This window comes from Tachypleus tridentatus, chromosome 1 (genome assembly GCF_004210375.1).
Source record: "Tachypleus tridentatus isolate NWPU-2018 chromosome 1, ASM421037v1, whole genome shotgun sequence".
In the NCBI taxonomy this organism is placed as follows: Eukaryota; Metazoa; Arthropoda; class Merostomata; order Xiphosura; family Limulidae; genus Tachypleus; species Tachypleus tridentatus.
Window position 1 is genome coordinate 59,749,140 of NC_134825.1, and position 23,239 is coordinate 59,772,378.

The window sequence follows — 23,239 nt, forward strand, 5'->3', positions numbered from 1 at the left end:
CGGGCATTTAAAATATTATTCTTTTAATAATCAGATAAAATATTATAGCATACAATGCACTAAGTAAGGATATTTAGCAATTAAACTCTTTTTCTACTCATATTTTCTCTTATTTTGTGGCATCGTGATTTTAAATATCTTTGTTTCTGGATTCTTTTAGTTGTGGAGAGTTATTTTTGTCAGCACATTTATAATGTCGTTAATTTCCATTTGTCTGGGAGTCCTTGTTGCAGTGCTAGTAGATCTTCCAGTTAAGCAGTGTGGTTTTCTTGGTGCCTGTGTGTCTTTGTCAAGCACTCCCCTTGTGATCAGATTTCTTCATGCTGGAAAAGATAAAGTAGAAGGCCCAGGTGATGTACATTGATGTTTTATTTACTGGTGTGAACTTGATAAAGACAAGGTTTTCCTAACTTAATCAGGATGGTATATACACACACAGGGTACATCATTTGTTCATAAATCATTTATGAAGGACATTCAAAATAGCAATTCCATTTAGGATGAGAATTAACTAAGAAATACCATCTATAATTTCTGATCAAAACTTTATAATAAAAAAAATTGTACAATCTTAAATTATGCATAGATTATATGTTTTGATCAAATTTGAAACTAAACATTTAACAATAAACTAGTTTATTTAGATACATAACATTACAATCTAATAAACTTAGACTTATTGTTAACTCTAGGTACAAAACTCCTGTTGATGTTAAAGTAGGTTTGACATAATTTTTCTATTGAACTATGTAACATTAATTTACCCTTCTACACAAAAAATAAAATTGGGAATTTTAACAACACCTGTTGATTCTTGTTTCCTTAACCTTGTCTTAGGGAAGTGTCAATGAAAAATATAATAAAGGCTATTCAGTCATATACTCATGCACATTTTGTAACTTGGGTATGACCTCTTGAATTTTTGGGGGACTTGCTATGTCTAATATCACCTAAAATTATATAAATCTGAAAATTCTTTAATATTTTAGTGTCAAAATGACTTCACAGTTGGAAAGCTTGGTTTATGTCTCTTTAATTTCACATGTGTATTAAGGTTTTCTGGTGAATCTTTTAGTGGAGTTGAAAGTCAAATGTGTTTATATTATATGTCAATGAATTTTAGCTTCAAGTCTAAATATGTTAGTGAAATTAAACCATTTTAAGAATGTGAAAACTTAACACCAAACAGATTAACTACCTAATTAACCAGATTTCTGATTCTAAAATTAAACAGTCAAGAGCTCTAGAATATTTAGATTCTTTCATTTCTACAATAAAAGGCCAGGTGGAGATGGGATATGGCCTTCCACTGATGGGAATCCTAATTGTCCAAGATATGTTTCTTGGATTGCTGATTGCTCTTCTACCCATTCTTGCTAGTCATCGCAAGGAAGATTTGTCAATTTTAGCATATTTTTTAGCCACCTTAAAAGTAATTGCAGGTATGCTAATTATTTATCAATTTAGTAATTACTTAATAATAGTAAATAACTCACCATTTATCATAATAAATATTTTGAATGTTTATCAAATTAGATTAACTTCAAGAACATCAGTTATGCTGTTTGCTTTATGTGATTAAAAATTACCAAGTAACAGCAGTTATAACAAACACAAGATTAATTTCTCAAGATTACAATGCTTCACTATTATAAGCATTTTTATTCTTTCTTATTATTATTTTTATATAGTAAACTTACTGAATATTTGTTATCTTAAAATGTTAGTGCTATGAAGGTACTGTAGATAGGTTAAAGATGTTAAGTATTCAAGTATTAATTGTAATCTGAACTTGTTGTGGATATACTAAACATAGGTGCTACAGAATTAATAATATGTTGAATACATTTTAGTGAGAACATTTTCAATTATTGTGAATGTACTAAACAAGTTAAAAATATTTGAATGTTAGGTACGTTCTGACACTTTATGAAATACATAAGCTCATATGTTATGGTTATATTAAACATTTGTTAGGTTAGAAACATAATTTTGAAAAGTTTGTTGGTCAGTTATGTTGTTAAAAATGTTCTAGTGACAACTACTAAACATTTTTCAATATAATTAATGGCAGGTATGTTATAAACTTATTAAGTGTTCTTGTAATGCAAATAAATATTTTAAAAATGTTTATTAATGACCAAGTTTGAATTGTAATGCTCGTGACACTGAACAGTCTGTGCATCTCATTTGTTCCTTAGTTTTTAGTAATGTATGGTTGGTTCTGTTGTCCTTTTTTATTAATATAAAAAACAAGTTCTAAGGTAATCTTCTGTACTAACAAAATAAAGGCTATTTCATATAAAGGTTTCATTTAATATACGAGTGTTTCACATTTTAACTCATTTCAGGTTATTATAAAATTATCAAATTTGGTTACAACTTTGAAAATATTTTTTTCCTTTTGATTGTTGCTGATTAAATACTGTAAACTAAATGATTTAAAACATCTACTTTGGTCAAAAGTATTTGAATATTTTTATTGTGTAGGTTGATATTGATGGTGTGAAATATTATTCAGTAATTAAACTTAATTATAACATGTATCAGCTCACTTTTATGTGTACCAGTTTGCAAATATTAAACTTGTTTTTATAAATATATTCTATATATATTTGTCTTGCTAGAAGTGAAATGACAAACATATTTTGAAAAATCATTAAAATACTTTTTAGCATATGTCATTATTCATGAAGCAGTTGATACACAGAAAGTACAGTATGAATAGATATTAAAACTTTTATGAAATAATATATATTTTATATTCCTAAAATATTGATGACATAACTGTTTAATAAACTTTTTTTGCCTCTTTTAGCCATCTGTGTTGTTTTAATACTTAGTATATTGCTTGGACTGTTGCTTGTACGACCTGCACTTTTGCATATCAGTAAACATATGAACAAGGAAACCCTTCTTTTGGGAGCTGTGTCTTCTGCTTTTATTATGTTAATGGTAAGATTTAATCCAATAGTAATTGGTTAAGACTTGTGTAGTTTCTTTGATTCAAGCATCTGTGGTCCACAAGTGACACTATGATAAGGAATATCAAAGAATAGTCTAACCAGTTTGATGAATGTCATGAAGAAAAGGGTTACACCAGGGGAAAGAAGTACCCCACCCCATAATTAAATTCAGATAACAAAAAGGCATTCTATAAACTTTGAGCTCTTGAGATTTTGAAAAATATAACAAAAATCAAAAAACATTTTTCAATTAACTCTTGTATCAAATTGTTAAGGGATCTTTTATCATTTGCAATTGGGGATTTCAAAATCCATCTAGAATCAAAAAGCAAACTTTAACTTGTATTGAATAGTAAGAATTTGTTTATCAAGTGCAAAGCCATTTTTTAACAACAAACTTTGCACTCTGTGTTATTTATCCTTTTAAATTTTTCTTTGTTTAGCCTTTGACAAAAATTATACCAAATGACTAATCATTGGTAGTTTAGTTTTTAAAACGTTCAAATTAATGAAGATAAAGGCTTTAAATTTTACCCAGTCATGTGGAGTTAGGTATATGAAATGAAGAATAAAACCATTTGGTAAACAAAAAGCTCATAGCTGTTTATTATGTTGTATTCTGTGTTGCTTATTTTTTTTAAATTTAATACTTGTTTATTTTTTATTTATATACTCAGTTAACATACAGACTTGTTAAGTTTCATAAATTTGATCTTTTCCCATGCCTCATGCATCGTATTTTTATACAAAAAGAAAGAATGTAAGTCTGATTTTTCTGAATGATGCTCAAATACCACAATATGTGTCTCTAAATTTCCACTTGTAAAAGACAAAAAAGAATATATATATATATATAAATTATACTTCAAAGATTGAACTTGAACTAAATGGAGTACTTGAAAGATAGAAAAACTGTCTTTTATTTGAAAAAAACTTTCCAGGCACATTTATTATGTTTTAATAATACTATATTTAATGGTTTTAACAAAAAAATTTAATGAATCATATGACTTGGACATCTATTTCAGTTTGCTTATGTTATATTTTGTAGAAGTATGAGTTCATGATTGTCAATCATTTTGTGTGTGAAAGTTGTGACCAGAATTAATAATTTATGTTTCATATTTCATAATGTGGTTGTATTGCCACTTCTCACAGAATAAAATCTTTCATGGCCACAGTTCATGCAGTTTTCAGTTTTAGATTTATGTGCAAACCCAGATATGATATTGTAATTAGATTACAAAACAAAATAATAACTTACAATTTGGTACTTCCCTCAACACACAACATTGGCTATTTTCATTCACTGCAGCCTCATGTGTGCAAACTTTTTCTTTATGCATGTAAAAAGCCTTCTGCTCTCTGCTCCCCCCCCCCCTTTTGGAATCAAGTGATTCCAGTGTGTGTCTCATGTAAATTTTCATGCATCATCTTTCCACCAATAGAAGCATAGTACACTTACTCCCTCTATGCATCTCTACCATACCAGACTATCACTTCTTGTTTGGTTGTGCTTGTAATAAGACATCTTTCTTATTGTCTTTCAGTTTAAGCTATACTGATTTCTCAATATGCTTATACTTTTTTAACATACCCAGTTTTCTTAAGCATTACAGTTCTTCTATCTAATTCTAATCATCTTTATTTAAACCTTTCACTGCAGGTCAGGAATCAAAGGCCATGTCTTTGCATTTGTTCACTTGCATTAAAAATTTTATTGAACTACTATTTTATAAAGTTGTGTCAGTAAGTTTGGAATCAAATTGTAGGTTATAATCAAACTTTTATATGTGAGTTAATTTCTTAATTTAAAAGTAAATATTAAAATAACATACATAAATTTTTGTGAGTCATGTGCTATGGTGAATGCAGCACAATTTAAAAATTAAATGTTTATGATGTCAAAATACTAAGTTTATATTTTCATACAAATTAGAAATTTAAGTTACTAATATTATCAAGCTAGAATATAAAATAAGTACTTCTTCATATTTTTCCATTTCGCTGAGATAAGGCTTATGTACTGAATCAAACACAGTGGCCCTGTTAAACTCTTTCGATTTTTGGAAAATGTCCCCACAATTTTTTTCTTAGCCATTTTAATCTTTGAAGAGGCTACCACATTCTTTTGATCCAAGTTTTCAAGCAAGTAGGTTATGTTGTAGTCTGCTCAAGGTTTCATATTTTTTAAAATCTAAAAAAATGTTAGTTACTAAGCTTAATAAATTATAGTGGAATTCTTTGATATCAGTATAATTATTTATGATTTTTTGGTTATTAATCTTTGTATATAAAACCTAAAAAAATTTTGTTTGATGTCCTTCATGTGCAAAATTTTAAAAGGGTTAGCAATGCATGTCCAGCAAAAACCAAGTACAAAGGTTTTAGCAGGAATAGATAATTGTTTGCTTTACTTCTTGATTTATTGTTCTGTACTTTAAGAAAAATAAATTTATTTATTTCTAAATTGTAATAATCTGTATACATACATACTAATAATTATTTTTAGTTGTGAATGAATTTATCTAACAACTTGATACTATATGCAGATGAACACCTTATCTCACATTAAGACTTCTCTAGGTAGTTACAGTAGATGTAATGAATGGTGGTTGGGAGTTTTACTAGTTAGTTTCGGTAACTGGTTGGGACCTTTTATACCAGTATAATTAATTTACTGTACTATCAATTAATGCCTTTCTACCATAATGAAGTCTGGAATGCTAACTTCAAGAGATAAGTTTTTTTAACTTACTTACACCTAAATGGTAATACCTTATTTTTACTTTTATTTTTTATTTAGTTTTTATTTTTTCTTCTTCTTTAGTTTGAAGAGCAGTCACCTTCCCATAACTGTCTGCAGGCAGTGAAGGGTGTTTCAGATGTGGGACATTGTGGGCTTCAGCACCCACATCTCGCTCTCCCATTTCTAATTTATGTTTCTGATATTTTTATTTTTATTTATTTTATTCTTTTAATTATTTTATTTCTTCATGTGAAACTGGCAAATGGGGGTTGAGACTGGTAGGCAATGTATTCCCACCACAATATGGGTCCAACTTCTTCATTCACCTCCAAAACCTAGAATACATTATATATTTTACATTATAGCCTGTACCCTGGGATTCTTTCGATTGTGGCATCATTTTTTATTTTTGTTTCACCTTGTTTTTGGTTATAACAAACTATACATATAATGTATACTAATTGAAATGTTACTGTGTATTTCAAAATACTAGTCCACTAAAAACAGACAAGAAAGGAAAGATTAGAAGTCAGTTTTATATTACTGGATGCATGATTTGAGTGCATGTGCACCATGTCAATGCAGGTTATGTAATGTTAGCTCGGCATGACTGGAGGGTTAATATAATAAGAAAATAATAAACATATGTAAATATATGGCGTTGAGACTTAAGCTACTTAGACTAAACATTTGTATTTTCAAATTTTGATATGTAGTCATTCTAGCATTAAAAAAGTATAATTAATATATATTTCCTAGTTTTTTTATGATGACTATGAGGTTTGTCAAATGACAATTTCCTTATAGTTAGATTATAGAAAATAACATAAAATATAAAGTTTTACTGAAAACAAATGTTTTAAATGTATTCAGGAGGTTTTAGAGATTATGAAAATAATGAGATTTTTGGGATGAAGAATAGTCTTTTTTAATCATAATATGAAATCACCTTGTACTCAGATTAATAAAAAAACAAATCTCTAGTAAAAATATTTCACTAAAAAAATCTGATTTTTCATACACAAAATAATTGTAATATTTAGTAAAAGTATACTAAATTTTGTGAAGATACACTTGCTGTATCAAAAGTTGTGGCACAAATGCTTATTAACATGTGTAAATGCATAGACAAACTCGTGTGTATGATACTGAGCCCATAGCAAAAGGCTTAATACATTCACTTTTGTCATTTATTAAAGTATGAATTCCAAAGTCAATTTCACCACTTTAAGTATCTCAATATTGACAGGCAACCCAACTGTAGACTTGTCTACATTTTTGAACAGGGACGTTGAACATTACATGGGTGAACTTTCATCTCCAAACTTTGTACCACTTTCTCTTAAACATGTTGAATCTGTGCAGGTTGACGAGGACATTAATCACTTGTTTCTACCTCCCACGTTTGCTGTGCTTTCCCATAGCTTTCCTGAGGATTCCATTTGGCTTTCTTCATTTTAATCATCAGATATGTGATGTTTTATCCCTTGCTCCTATTTCTTGTTGCTCTAATCCTTCTTTACTGCAGAAACATTCTTATATATCCTGTTTAGTTTGTACCCCATTCTCTGACACTTGTGCCCATGCCAAACAATTTGCCTCTCAGTTAGCCAATGGTTTTAGCATGCCTTGTCTCCCATGGGCTTCAGATCAATCTGCCCTCACTTGTCAACATTCATACTGCCCTAGCAACTGTTGGGTTATGTTTTACCTGTTTGGGGATGAGCAGGTCTCTGAATTTTATGTTAATCCAATCCATGTCCAATTTTCCACCAATGTCTCACACTCATGACTCTTTTTTTCACAATATCTTTTTCACAATTCATCTCTCCTGCCTGAGGCTGTTTGCATAAATCCTGTGGTGTTTTCTGGGAACATCCTCTCCCTCCTTTCCTCCACATTAGCTCGTTTGATGTCTTTGGCTCTGGATTTACCTTTGTGGTTTTTCCATTGTTGGGACCTTCTGTGTCAGGATGCTGTATTATTATCCAGGGGCCATTTACCTACACCTTATCTCATCTCCAAGATTTACACATGGCTATGCTTTAAGGGCACTTCATCTTTGATACAATCCCAGAGTCTTTGGTATTTAAGGTGGCATAAGACCAACAATAGTCTACCCTTTCCCATCTGGTATTTCATTTGTCTCAATCAAAAACAAGTGTAGCACCTGTTACTGTTTCCCATTCTTACCAACCTTTACCTATTTTTTCTTCTACAGGTGACACAATTTGTTATTTTTCTCAATGGCATTACATCACCAATAATTCCAGTGACTACATGGTAGGAATTTGGCTTACAGCCTTTTTCCATCAATTTTGCCCTGTTATCAACAATGTTTGGGTTCTTCAAGATTTGTTGGAAGGATTTAGATCCAATTTCTTGTTATACCTCCCTTGTAACTCGTATCCATTTTATTTCTCTTGCCTCACTCGACAGACTATTGAACTTGTTTCCCATCAGTCACTGTGAGTTTAGTCCCAAATATTTGTTGTTCTCAAAAAAATAGAGTGACCGAAGGCCTATCATCAATTTGTCCCTGTAATTTGTGTGGACACATAGAGAGAGTTCCTTGCATCACAGGAGTGTACTATGATCTTATTGGTGGGGAGGTGACAAATGATGATTTACATGAGAGACATGTTGGAATCACTTGATTCCAACAGGAAAAAGCAGAATGCTTGTAATATATGTAAATAAAAGGTTCCCTTAAAAAGGGCAGCAATGAACAAGAAAAGTATCTATTGGAAAAACATTTGCATCATAAGAAAATTATAACTTTCAATAACTAATAAAATCATAGCCAAACAAAAATTGTTGGTTTATGCAATATTAGCAATCATCAGTTCATGTAAGTTAATTTAAGAGAATTTATACAAGTTTAAGACTATCATTATTGAATTATTTCACAGTGATAAATAAAGAGGAATGTTTGTATCAAGGTTGGATGACTAAAAAATTGGTCATGATATTTGTGTGTGTGTAATTTATTAATTGTTTATATAATCAGTTGATTACTGGCTTATTTTCTTAGCAAACTAAGTTCAATCTTTTATTCTTTTATCTTTTATTCAGAAATACACATTTTTTAAATTGAAGTCTAACTTGTTTCTAATTGCCTCAATTTCAGTGATAAGTTGTTGGTTTTAGTCTTGTTTTAGGGTTAGACTTGGCTTAATGTTTAGCATTTCATACTACATGTTTTAGGTTTGAACCACAGTATTCTTGTTTAAGAGTAGCCACATAGATGGTGGTTACTACTGAGTGTTTACCTTCCATATAGTCAGCAGTTCTAAGTTAGATGTAGTTATACTTGAGCTGCAAAAATTCCCTGAACTGATCCTATACTCTGCTTCTAACATAAGATGCCATTAAGTTTCAATTAATTAAATATAACTATGAATTTTATGTTTAAGAGGAATTAAATACAATTATTCTCTCCATTTATAGAACTGTACACAAATGTTCTCTACATTAAAATACTTTTTTTTTAGCTTTAATCTTTCTTGCTGCAGCCTTAATCAGGCAACAATGTAAAGAGCAATTTACCTATAAAGCATTGCTTTAAAACGTATTTAGTAAACAGTTGCAATGATAGTTGAAATCTGATGTTAGTCATTAACCATATAGAAATTACGATGAATACAGAATTTGCAATCAAAGATTTAAACCTTTACATAAACTGAATAATCAAAAACCTTGATCTTTGCAACTGAATAACATTACAAAATTGTTGCACACTTTATTGCTTAACAATATTTAAGGTGAATCAGTCACTTAAGTATAATAAGCATAAGGAAAATTGAGTTATAGGTATTATTATATATAAAAATAAATTGTTCACACTTTAAATAATACATGATTATATGATCTAACCTGTCTCAACTACTAATGAACCACATCCTGACAATCAAAACTGAGTAAAAAACACTTCTTCCTCATATACTAACCATAGGGGAAACATTTTGAATGATAATGAATGAACTTAACATCACCATAGTTTTATGTTTTTGTGCACTGCAAGACAATCCTATTGAGATAAAATCTGTAGTTCTCAGTCTTCTCATAAAGAACATAGCTTATAGTATGTAGGCTCGGCATGGCCAGGTGGCTAAGGCACTCGACTCATAATCCAAGAGTCATGGGTTTGAATCCTTGTCACACCAGACAAAGGGGCATTATAATGTGACAGTCGATTCCACTATTCGTTGGTAAAAGAGTTGGCAGTGGGTGGTGATGACTAGTTGCCTTCTCTCTAGTCTTACGCTGCTAAATTTGGGATGGCTAGCGCAGATAGCTCTCATGTAGCTTTGCATAAGATTCAGAACAAACAAACAGACTTATAATATGCAGTATGAGTGGAGTAAACAATACTTTGAAGAAATACAGTACCTGTTACATGATCAAGTACAAAAAACACCAAAGAAATATTGGAAACAGTGCTATAACGACCTCAACTGTAGCTTATCATGTGCAGGAAAACAACCAGGTAAATAGACTTTAAAATACAAAAATAACAGACAGAGAAGAAAACACCAAACTGAGAAAAATCAGAGAAGCTATTGCCTCCCAAACACAAGATAGTGAACCGCCAGTGAGTATTAATCAAACCTGCATGGACTGTATATATAAGAGATGTAAAACATAGTTTGTTATGGTATTAACTTAGAATAAAACCTTCAATTTTACAATGTTTTGTTTCAAGTATAAACAATTTATTTCACATATAGTACTCACAAATACAAGAAAGTATTTTAATGTAGAGAACAGTCCTTACATAATTCTGGATATTAATTGCTTTAAATTATGTGTTTTAAAAAAATCTTTCCATTGTGGAATGATAAAACTGTTTTCTAAAAACACTGTTACCTAAGTTCCCATAGTATGAATATACAAAACATGATTCCCAATTACTGTTTTGAAAAGTTGCTGTTTATTTATTAACAGCAAGTTGCACAACTGTAAATATACATTTAGTAGCTTATATCTCTATATACAAAATCCATAAAGCTCTAAATCAGCATTTTTAAAACTTGACATTTAGGAATTGCACTATATTGAAAAAAAGGTCCAAGATATTAGTTAGAAAATGAGTTATTATTTTTTCCAGGTCACAGACACTTTCAAAATATCTATGGAGTTGGGTTGTTTTATATCTGGTGTTGTTCTTACCACATTGTCACATTCTATGGTTGAGGAAATAATCACAATTGTTCAGCCTGTGAGAGACATTTTTGCATGCTTGTTTTTTGCTACAGTTGGTAAGCTGCATTATGTGTATTAAAATAATTTTTGTAAAGATTGATTTTTAAATATATTTTTGTTCGGTATATTATACGGAAATTCCAATTAATTACTTCTTAGTTAATGAAAAGTGAAATTTTAATAAAGAGTTAGTAATGATTACAAATTTGTTTACAGTTGCTTATTTGTATTCTTTGATAGATTGTTCAAACAGAGTATTCATGATGAATAAAGTGGATTGAAAAACAACTGCCTGTTATTAAATAACACAACTAGAGAGGATAACCTTTTGAAAGTCTTCTGTCTTTTGAAACATTTTCCTCTACACAGTTGTGTTCTTTACAACAGGCAGTTGTTGTATATTCAAGCTTAATCATCATGATATATTTGTATTTATGTATTTTCTGTTATTACTGGTTTTAAAAAGAATTGTAATAATTATAACAGTAAATGATGTAGTACTTTAACTGATCTAAACTCATTCTTATATATATATTTTTTTGTTTTTGAGTAGCTTAGTGTGTTTAGTAGACAAACCATTGTACCTGACATTATACAACAATTATACAACAATTCAGCCATAATTTGATGACTAACATACATGATGTTGAATGCATCTGAAAGAGCAAGTGGAAATTTGTTGTTGTTTTTAAATCACAACGATATCTTTTTAAAAATCTTTTTTTTCTCTTGGGCCTTTTTTGTGTGTACTAAAAACTTTATTCATAATCCATCTTTGTAACCTCTGGCACTTTTTATTCTTATTGACCAAAGATCTTTGCTTTTACTGAAATGAAATAGTACTTTATAAATCTAGAAGCTCCTATATTTTCTGTTTTGCATCTTACATCAACAATTTATTTTACTGATTTTTGCAAATTACATGTATTTTTTAAAGCTTGAATATTCTCTTCCTTGCATATAGTTAATGTTTGTGATACTAATACGTGGACATTCCTAATTTATGTATATTCCAGGACTACATATCTTTCCATCCTTCTTAATCTATACTGCCTCAATTTTTTGTTATTTTACGATAGCAGTAGTTCTTGTGAAGGTAAGGACCTACATTGTTAATGTTGAAAGTTATTGATTTTTCTTATTTATTCTTTATTTCTCACTTTAGACCTTTGTTTCTCAGTATTAGTCCAATCAACAAACAAGTTATACTACATTTCTAAAGTAAAAATACTTTCTTCTCAATAATGTTTGTATTAAACTTAATGCATTTAATGTAACAAGCTAATAAATAAATGTATCAGTGTTGTTTAAGCAAACTGCTGTTTAGCATGTTTTGAATCCATTATGGTACTAAAACTAGGAGAGAGATAAACAATATCAACTTAACTGATTAGAAAGTTTAATATGAACTGTTATACAATTCTGTAAAAAAAAAAACAGTCCTGAAATAAAACTTAATTGCATTTAGAACAAATTAAAAAATATCTGTTGATAGATTTTGAAATACTAATTAATGTAGTTTCTTTAAAAGCTTATGTTAAGTCTGGTACAATATCTTACCTCTCCAATAATAGCTTTTATTGACTTATACTCCTCTTTATGTGTGTAAATTTTCACTTGCCACTAGCCTTGGTACTCTCATCTAATTTCATATGTTCTCTAATTTTTTATTTGTACATGTTAATATTATGGATTTTTAATTATTTATAACTGAATTTTTTCTTATTTCTACTCATATCTATCATGAATTCATTGTTTAATGTTACTATTGCTACTGCTTCTTGTTGTACAGCAGGTACCCATATTTTATCTACAATGGCTTGGGGTCCATTGTTATCAGCAGGTGTTACAGCGTTGGTTTGCTGGGAGTTGGCTACTTAAATCAGGCTTAGATTTACCTGAAGATTATCCTGTCATGGGTACTTGTGCAAGAGGACAATGATTTTGACAGTCTGTTTCCTCCCCCTCCCTCTATCCTATACCACTATGTCCTATTTAGCTCCAGTAGATGCACCCAGGCCTCCTCCTCCTCTTCTAAAGTTGATCAATCAAATTTGTTATGTTTTATCCTTGTACTTCATTTTCTTTGACATTTCTGAGCCCTTTTAAGTGGGCCACTTTCTGCCCAGTATTTTCTCTCCCCTCTGATAAGATATTGGGGTTCCTGCTAACAGGTTTGCAGATAAATTACATTTTGGGTTTGTATATCTTGACCTCCATGTAACATGGAAGCCCATGCTTTAACTTATTATCAGTTTGACCTATCTTTTTATTGGATTCACAGCAGTTGAATTCTCATCTGTTTCCATGAGATTCGGAGCCCAATACTTTGGTCATGTTTTCCCAATCTCTGTTGTCCTGTATTTACCTCACCTTATCCTCTCTCCTTTGTTCCCTTTCCTCCATTCACTTTTTATCTGCATTTCTTCATAATTTCCCTGAGGGAATTTTGGTAGATCCTCATTTCCTGATATCTTCCACTCTGACACGATTGTCCTTTTCTGCTTTATCCCACCAAACATGGCTCTTCTGTTGTTTGAATCTTTTGGGTTGGGACGTCCTTTTGTCCAGTGTCCATTAATCCCCAACCACCTTATAAGGCTTATGTACGACTCCCTTCTTAAGGCAAGATATATTTAAAAGTCTTTTAAATATATTTTTATTTAAAAATATAATTCCTGACTCATTATAATCCAGAATTATGTCTGCCTATTTATGCACCTCCTTTCTTCATTGGTTTCTCATTTATCTCAACCTCCTTTTAAGCCTATTTCTATGCTTCATCTTCTTTATTCCTGCTTCAGGAGTCTCTGAGGTCAACCATCATTTTTTATTGATGACTTCAGTGCCCTTGATGGTCCAAGTGACTGTAGTCTGGTACAGGTCTGGTGAGTGCGAGATTTTATCTTTTTCCCACTCTGGGGATCTTTCACTAAAGACCCTTGGGCTCTGCAGGTTCTCTCCAAAAGGCTCACTCTTTGTCTTTCTTCCCTCATCAGATTTCCTTGTCCCTCCTAGGGATCCCATTTCCAACCATTGTCTGTCCAAGGTCATTTTCAACCTTCTTCACAAGGGTAAAGTGAAATGGGAGGGTCCCTCTCATCCAGGTTTTTTATTCACACTTGTTTGTTGTCCCCAAAAGAAGACTAGGGACTGGTGCCTTATCACTGTTCTTTTTCCCTTGAACTGCTTCTTAAACCTTCTTCAAGTCATACCTAACTCTTTGATGGGTTTTCACTTTTGGTCTGTGGAGGATGGAGATATATGTCATAGATGCTTACCTCCACATCTCAGAATTTGTTGTTCATTGGGGTTGCACCTACCTGATCCAGGCTCTTCTGTTCAGACTTGTTTCAGCTCTCTATGTTTTTTCTTGGGTGGTCAAGACCTTTGCTCATTATCTTCATTACAGGAGCCATCATTTCCACATTTACATGGATGACTGGCTGTTTCTAGCTTCTTTGAATTTCATGTTTTCCCTTTGCATTCTGTTTTTCTTTGAGAAGCTGCATTGGTAGGTTGGTTGATCGAGGTGGAGAATTCCTTCCTCTTCAGCACTTAATTCCTTGTTCATCTTGGAATAGTTATCAATTCCTTTTTCAACTGAACCCAACTTTCTCCTCTACACCTGGATCTGTGTTGCTCCTGATTCACACTGTTTCTTCCTCTCCTTCTTCAATTGCACAAGAGGTTTTGTTATGGACTTCTTTGGAACCCCTCATTCTCCTCAGTCAATCCCATCTGCAACATCTTCAATATGCTTTACAGTATCAGTGGAACCTTGTTTGGCATCATTTGAACACCCCTATCCAACATCCTCTTTTCCTACATATTTATTTTGACTGGTGGTTGAATTGAGACAACACCACAGTGGGTATTCCTCTTCCTCCTCCTTGAGGTACACCTTTTCATGGATGTTTTTCTTTCAGGTTGGGATTCGTATACATTAAAGAGATTTTGGAATTCAGTCTGTAGTGGAGTCTTATCTGAATATCAACCTCTTAGAGCTGCTTGCTGTTCATCAGGCTTTGGTTTATTTTCTTCCTTCTCTTAAGAACTGTTTTGTTGTTATCTGTTTCTACAACTCCATGACTGTTTCATATATCAGTTAGCAAAAGAACACTTGGTCAAAATCTCTTTGTTTCTGTATGAAACCTGTTTTGAGCCTCATCACATTCAGTTGATGGCATGCCACATACCATCTGCACTGAATCTCATTGCAGATCATTTATCCTTCCCCAACAAGATTCTTCTAATGGGGTAGTTCCTTAATTCTCTAATGTGGAACTCCAGTATTGGATGAATTTGCCACACTTACTTGAATTCCAAACTTTCAAGGTTTTGGTCTCCCATTCCTCATTTTTTAGCTATCAGTACCCTTAATGAGGACTGAGGGAACTATGACCTTTCCGCATGTCCATCTTTTTCCTCATGTTATTACCATCATACAAGTCACTCTTTGTAAAGCCCCTTTTGTTGCTCCACTCTACTCTTACTGACACCTGTTGTTCCCCTCTCACCTATCCTTCTCAGAAAACCTCATTTGTGTGAACCACATCATTCCATTCCCATACTTTGTATTTTGTCTGGTCCCTTATCAGATGAGCTAAACTGTCCTCAATAGCTGCTTTCCTAATTTCTCATTTGGTGTTCCCTTCCTCCCTGTCAGTTTACCAAGATAGCTAGTTAGGGTACTCAACATACAGTCTGAGGGTTGCATGTTTGAAGCCCCATTTCATCAAACATGCTTGCCCTTGCAGTCATGGGGGCATTATAATGTGATGATCAATTTCACTATTCATTTGTATAAGAATAGTCCAAGAGTTGGTGGTGGGTTGTGATGACTAGCTTCCTTCCTTCTAGTCTTTCACTGCTACATTAGGGATGGCTAACACAGATAGCCCTTGTGTAACTGCACAAAATTCACAACAAACCAAACCTTTTTCTACCATCGGCTAGGTATTTATACCACAGTACAGGTAGCATTGGTTAACATAGAACTCTAGATTACTGTCTACCATTCAGTGGCCACTGCACACAAGTGTTTTTTAATGTAATTTATGGGGTTTCTCCTGTGATTCCACCCTTATTGTGACACATCAGTTTCACAAATGAAGCGTATATATCTGTATCAGAATTGGTGTGGTATCCCATTTTTGTGTTTTACATACACTTTATTTGCACACCATCTAGGTCATCTTTGGTCACTTTCTGAGGGAAGGGGCTCATCTAGTTTGTGTTACACCAATCCTTCCATCAAGTCAATGTGGGTTTGTAGCTGTTATGTGAGAGGAAGTAAGACATTGTGCAGGATGATAACATTTTTCTACACTGATAATATTTTCACAGTAGATTTTTACCTTTGATAAATAGTTTGAAAAAATTTTCATGTAACCATTAAGTTATTAATGAACATAAAGTTTTTCAAACTGTTCATCAAATCATTTTTTAACCATGGAAATGCATGTTTAAATAGTTTTATATTAAATGGAGGGAAATTCCCATGTTTAATGTCAAATGCTGCAAAAATTCATGTGAGAATCATATCAGGTTCTCTAATGTTTATGAACCACTGGGTAATTTTCAAATGTAAAAAGAACACACTTAAGAAATGCAAAAAAATATCAGTTTTTTTTAGCCATGGAAATGCATATATAAATAGATTTATATTTTATGGAGGAAAATTCCCATTTTTAATATCAAACACTATGAAAATTCCCCAGTGGTTCATAAACATTGGAGAATCTGATGATACAAAATAGTATGTTTGTCACATGAATTTTTGTAGTGTTTGACATTAAAAATGTGAACTTTCCTCCATTAAATATAAAACTATTTATATATGCATTTCCATGGTTAAAAAACTGATTTTTTGTATTTCTTAAGTGTGTTCCTTTTACATTTCAAATAACAATAAATCAGTAAATAATTTAGATATAATTGTTGCTCTATCAGTTACACTTTACTGGGGTTGAAAACATTGATCAAATTCATGTGACAAATGCACCATTTCGTATCAGCTTTTAAAATTGGATTTTGGTTGATTAATTAGAGAAGGGAAGTAGAAATAATAATAAAATATATTTATATGGTTATGGGATGAGGTTTCTATTACAGGTTTATTTTGTTGTTGTTTTTTTACATTTAATTCCAATATAAACAGCTTAGCTGTTTATTATATTTAAAATAAGTAATAGTAAATTATAAACGGAAGCCAGACAATTGGACAAGAATGTTCTAAGCTAGAATATTTCATAAATATTGCATTGAAAAATAAACATTTACAATTATACAAATTTGTGATTATGAATGTAAAAAAATTATACTGATATCTCAAAATCAATTTATTTTCTCAGTTTTGCAGTAGTTTCCTTGTTTTGAGAATACTACTTCGTCGCCGAGGATGGGCCATAATATGTCTGGTTTCAGTTGGCCTTGCTCAAGTTAGCGAGTTTTCTTTTGTACTTGGAAGCCGAGCTCGAAGGTTAGGCTTAATCTCTAGAGAGGTAATTAAGATTTTTTTTTTTTTTACATCATTACATTATGAATAAATTGATAGAGGGTCATTTTGTGTCAAATCATCCAGAGGGCTGCAGGTGACCCCATCAGAATGCCTTGAAAAAATTCACATGTGCTTATCTACCTATATAATGAAAAATTGCCAAAGATTAGATCAATATATTTAATAGTTTCTGATTTACAGCCCTGTAAAATTTAATTAATTTTTATTTATTTGTTGCGAACTCATTTTCAGGCAACTTTGGCTGCTTAAAGCTGCAAGAGTAATGGTGGTAGAAGGCTGAAATTTGCTACACTGACTGAATTAATCTCACAGAATCCAAAAATGGTCTCAAACCAAGTTTATTTCTCTTAGGATTTGCATAGTGAGACTGTAAAATCACCTGAAAACCCAAAATTGTAAAAAAACATTGATTTATTTAATAAGCCATAGCTTTAAGACTTAATATGATACAAAGCTGAATGTTTTTTTTCAAATTTCCTATAACATATCAGTTGATAAATCAGCAATTGTTGTAATTAAAAGTCTGTTAGATCTCCTGTAAAAAAATTTAGCTGCATGCAACTTTTTATGATTTAGCTAAAAATAGCCCTACTTCAGGCCACTGTTTGACCATGTCACCAGTCATTCAGCCTTTTCATATTTTTACCATATATTCTTACATCTCTGAATATGATCTACAAAAAAAATCGAGGTGTTCAACCTACTTTTTGAGTTATAATTTTTTAAAGTATCCTTTGACCATACGTTTTTTATTTTTAAAAACAAATTCAGTTCAGGTGTGTTACTGTGTGCAAATATATCCATACAATTTTGAAACATACCTACCAAGATAAAAAAATGAAATTTTATTAGTGCTGTTACATAAGTTAAGTAAGGGCTCTTTGTGAAAGTTACAGTTACAGGATAAATTTTTTATAATATACTTATTCATACGATAACTGAACGATTTTAAAAACAATGTCAAATCGGTGTAATAGTCTTCTGAAATAGTTAATATGTCAGATGTGACAATTCATCTTGTGTCAGTGGTTTTTCAGTGAGCTGATGTTGCTAATGTCTTGAGTTTAGCTACTATAGTATTAAATATAATTCTTTATACAACAAAATGGTAACTGCAAGCAACAGTATAAAATAAAAAGGCCAAATACTTATCACTGCAAAATAAAAATTAAAAACAATCCTTGTTTGACTACAAGGCCAGGTGTGCTGCACCTGCATAAGTTAATCATGGTTTCTAAATTATTTCTCCATAGGAAATCAAATATTTTTTCTATATTATTGTACTTTATTATTCTGGGTTTTGAAGCCTGTTTCAAAATTAAAAGTGAAATGCTTAAACTTTTGTGTAATTGTAATCTGAGCAAGTTTGTGATTATTAACATGAAAATGTTTAGTGTGCATTGTTATAGATGAATGAGCAATACCACAGCACCATCTCTTTATGGGTTTTCTCATAATTAAACTGAAGAAAGTTATACTATTTTATTGTTTTTCATTTACAAAGATAAAGTATTTTCCCTTTAACAAATAATGCAGTTCTCAGTAAATAAATATTTTTGTTTCTTTAACATTTCCTTAGAAAAACATCAAGAGGTAAATATATGTGCTTTCTATTACCTCTAGGAATACCTACTTCTTATCAGTGTTACCACACTAAGCCTGCTGTTATCTCCAGTGATGTGGAAGCTGACAGTGTGGCTCGTAGGAACATGGAATAAACAAAAGTGACCAGCTCCTCTACAAGTATATAACATAGCACTTCTGGGTGTACCACTAAATATTGCATACATATTATTTCACTACTTCACAGTCTGTTTTTTTCAGTTTTAGAATTATGATAGGCATGTCACTTAACATTTTAACATAGTATGATGGAAAAACCTTAACACAAAGCACATGGGTACAAGAGTACATGTATCAAGGATGAAAACTCTAGTGCTGAATGACACTTACTGTGACTTGTTGTTCTCCATCTGTATAATCTAAGTAAACCTTTTAATTTATGAAAACCTAATTTTATTAAATTTGTGATTTTATACATTCTGTTGTTAAATAATCACATAATGTGATATAATAGTAATGTTAAGTTCTGTTTGTGTAAATTTAGTTGGCGTGTTAAACCTGTAGACCAAATCTTCTGTAGATTTCTATTGATCCTGAGATGATGTTTGGGCTCCAAGCTTAATCTGTCATCAGCTCAAGCATAGTGAAAAACTGAGCATGGAGCCCAAATTCTAGTTTCAGGACCAAGAAAAAAAAAGTCTAAAGAAAACTCAATTTTAATATAAAGGCTGATTTTTTAACCAATGGCATTTAATTTTTTTTTGTGAATATTTTACATGTTGCAATAAACATATAAAGGTAAGTATTTGTAATCTGTACCATAAGCTTTTGGTCAAATAAAAGGTTTTTGTTGTTGTGTTTTAAGATAATGTATATTCTTAACGTTTTATTTTCTGGCAGAAAATTCATAATGTGTAAAAATGGTAAATACAAACTATTGTCTTTATAAACCATTTTCTTTTCTACTTGAGAACTGTGAATTATGAAAGTTATTGTAATATATGAAAATTAATTAATTATAAAGACACAGAAATATACAGTATCTTATAGAAAAAACGTGTTAGCTGGTTTATATCTATGGTAGGATAATGTAGATGCAAATCATTGGAAACTTGTGCTTCTTTCAAAAGGAATTTCTATATGACAGGGAATGAGAATATTTTTATCAATGAAACTACTACTATGATGATTAGCATGTGTTTATGACGTCACCTTTTATCTGGTTTTTTAATCAGTAAAAAACTTTACACTTGGATGAGACTTTAATCATTTAAGATATTTTTTCGAACAAATGTTGAATGACTTAATTTAGTGCACAGAACTGGTTTTACTTTTAGTTTAAGAAATAGTATAATGTTTTGTGAAAAATCTGCTGAAATAGAGCTTAAGTTTTTGAAAATGGGATGAATTGACAGTGAGAGAACTCATTGGCAACTTATCTACAAACCTTTTTCTGACCATTTTATTATTATTTTGAGTATGTTATAATCATGTAATGTTTCTTTTTAAATATTAACAATAAACAACACTAATTATAGAAAGATAATTGAACAAATTTTTTTTCTGTTGTAAAGGTCACACACTTTAAATTTTCTGATCTCATTTATTTTAGAACAATATTTATTTATAGAACAAAACAGCTAAAGATGGAATATGAAAGAAGGAACATATGCAACAGTTGATGTTTCCCCAGGATTAACCTGGCATCATCACAATATTAGTGGGTTAACTGTGGAAGAATATCAACATTTGTATATGTAGTATTTCCTTTCTTATTCAATTATTAGTTGTTTTCTGTTTTTTTACTCATTTGTCAAAACGTTATTTGGTATATTCAGAATTTCTAATATATTTATTTGTATTAATTTATTTATTCATTAACTAATAAAATCCTGTAATTAAAATACATATATTTTATGAGTTCTAAATTGTTCTCATAGATTGTGTTAAAAAATATTCATAAGATTATTTTGACAATAGATTCAGTTTTAAAAGCATACTATTTTAATAATTTATATAGATTTTGCAATGCATACAAAAGACTACATATTGTAAAAGTTATACAGCTGAACCTGTAGACACAGTTCGTGCACTGGTAAAACGTTAAGCTTTGTAGTTTATAACTTGGTTCAATAGATGTATCTTCAAAGTCAAGTATTATACAGATTTATTATTGAAGGGTTATGTAATTTTCTTTTGAAAAAGTTACTTCCAAAAACATCCTGTAAAAGTTAAACAACTAATCTTGTAAGAACATATAATATTTTGTTTTTCAAAAGGTCTTAATTATCTTGTTTGCTCCCTTTGTTAAGAGAGTTTCTTAAGCATTTATTTATTATCATTGATATACGAAGTGTATTTTGAGAGGATATTTTTTTAAACTTGTCCTACTTTGTATTAATTTTAGAAGTTTATGTTCAAAGTTGAATGTGCTTGTAACTTAAAATAACAGAATGGACATTGAGTTATTTTGTGTACAGAAGGTGATCAGATTTACAAACCTATAGTTTACAATTACTAATAAGAAATATCAAAAAATTTTAATGTGCTGTAAACTCTATTTTACAAGTATTAACTTGATGGGTCTTGTGTTAACATTTTGTTTAATCCATGTTCAGGTCAGAGTGCAGATATCTTAATAATTTAGTTATGTTTCTAAAAATATCACCATCATAAATAACAAGTAGTATAATTTTGCTGGATGTAAAAAATGGTAAAATGTATTAGAATTGCAATTTCAATACTTATGTGCATTACCTCGCTTTTAATGACATAAAACTTTATATAATATAATATAATATGTCAGAACTGATATGAAATCATATAATTAAAACTAGATTCCACAGAAGTTAACACATAAAAATATGTTGTTAATTTGGAGACATTACTACTTATGAGTAACTTTTTAATAAAACCAAAATTTAAGGTTTTTTCTTAATTGTATTACCTGCATTATCATCTCTTTAGCTTCAGTTAAATGTACTATTTTGCAGTTTTCAATCAATTATTATTGATATTAATCAAAAAAGAAGTAACATATTTGTACAACAATGCCATTTGCAAAGCCTTTGTATAAGAAACACTGCATGTACACACACATTTAAACTTGCAATTCAGGCAGCTTGTAGAAGTAAATATTTTGTTTATTTTTATTTATAAATGTAAGTGTTAGTGTTGAAAAGTAAAGATGTGTTATACTAAAAATGTTCCACATAGCATATTTTTGTGTAGAATACCACTGCGATGACTTATGAAAATTCAGCATTTTGACACATGTAAGGATAATTTTCATGTATACTTCTTTGTAAACACAAAATACAAAGTTATATTACATCCTTACTTTCCCCTTCATCAGTTATATTGAAAAATAGACACTATTTTGAACGTGATCAACTTATAAGTGAAATAAAGATAGCATTGCACTGTTTATTTTATCTTATCACTTCACATGTAACACCTTTTTATGTGGAATGTGTTTTAATGTTAGTTGAAGAAAGAAGATCCTAATAAAATATTTTTACACTATGAAACTTTTGTATTTTCACTAAAAACATTTTGTTTGTACTTGATAAAGAACACACTTCAAAAAGTAACTGTCGGTGGACAGCCTGAATGGGTAATGCAGGCTATTATAAATGTACGTTTCGACAAAGTTATATACCAGGCGTTGACATATAACCTTGCCGAAACGTTGTACAGTTATAATAGTTTTATTCATTACCCATTCAAGTCGTCTCCAAACTTTTATTTTAATACAAGAAATAAACGACCTTATGACACCAAAATGCTTTTATTTAATTAGACACTCAACGTTTCGTTTTGCAGCTTATTCAAAAGTGTTAACTGAAACACAATTGCTCTTAAAGAAGCTGTAAAGCAAAACGTTGAGGGCCTGGCATGGCCAGGTGGTTAAGGCACTCGACTCGTAATCTGAAGCTCGCGGGTTTGAATCCCTGTCACACCAAACATGCTCGCCATATCAACCGTGGGGGCGCTATAATGTTACGGTCAATCCCACTATTCGTTGGTAAAAGAGTAGCCCACGAGTTGACGGTGGGTGGTGATGACTAGCTGCCTTCCCTCCAGTCTTACACTGCTAAATTAGGGACGACTAGCGCAGGTAGCTCTCGAGTAGCTTTGCACGAAATTCAAAACAAACCAAAACGCTGAGTGTCTAATTAAATACAAACATTTTAGTGTTATAAGGTCGTTTATTTCTAGCGTTAATATGTC

The 23,239-nt window shown here is 31.0% G+C and overlaps 1 protein-coding gene across 5 annotated transcripts in view; it reads left to right on the plus strand.

Moving 5' to 3' along the window:
- The window catches only part of LOC143249626 (transmembrane and coiled-coil domain-containing protein 3-like), a 63,733-nt gene extending 41,197 nt beyond the window's left edge, over positions 1-22,536 (plus strand). For 4 of the 5 annotated variants that reach the window (XM_076499832.1, XM_076499843.1, XM_076499812.1 and 1 more), the window contains exons 9-15: positions 161-350; positions 1,281-1,442; positions 2,819-2,955; positions 10,826-10,976; positions 11,937-12,016; positions 17,277-17,426; positions 19,067-22,536. In XM_076499832.1, coding sequence (XP_076355947.1) covers positions 161-350; positions 1,281-1,442; positions 2,819-2,955; positions 10,826-10,976; positions 11,937-12,016; positions 17,277-17,426; positions 19,067-19,171 — 975 coding nt within the window. In that variant the 3' untranslated portion in view covers positions 19,172-22,536. Of the gene's footprint in view, positions 1-160; positions 351-1,280; positions 1,443-2,818; positions 2,956-10,825; positions 10,977-11,936; positions 12,017-17,276; positions 17,427-19,066 lie in introns of those variants that run through there. The other variant, XM_076499854.1, reaches the window with a different exon arrangement.
- Positions 22,537-23,239: the final 703 nt, after the last annotated feature.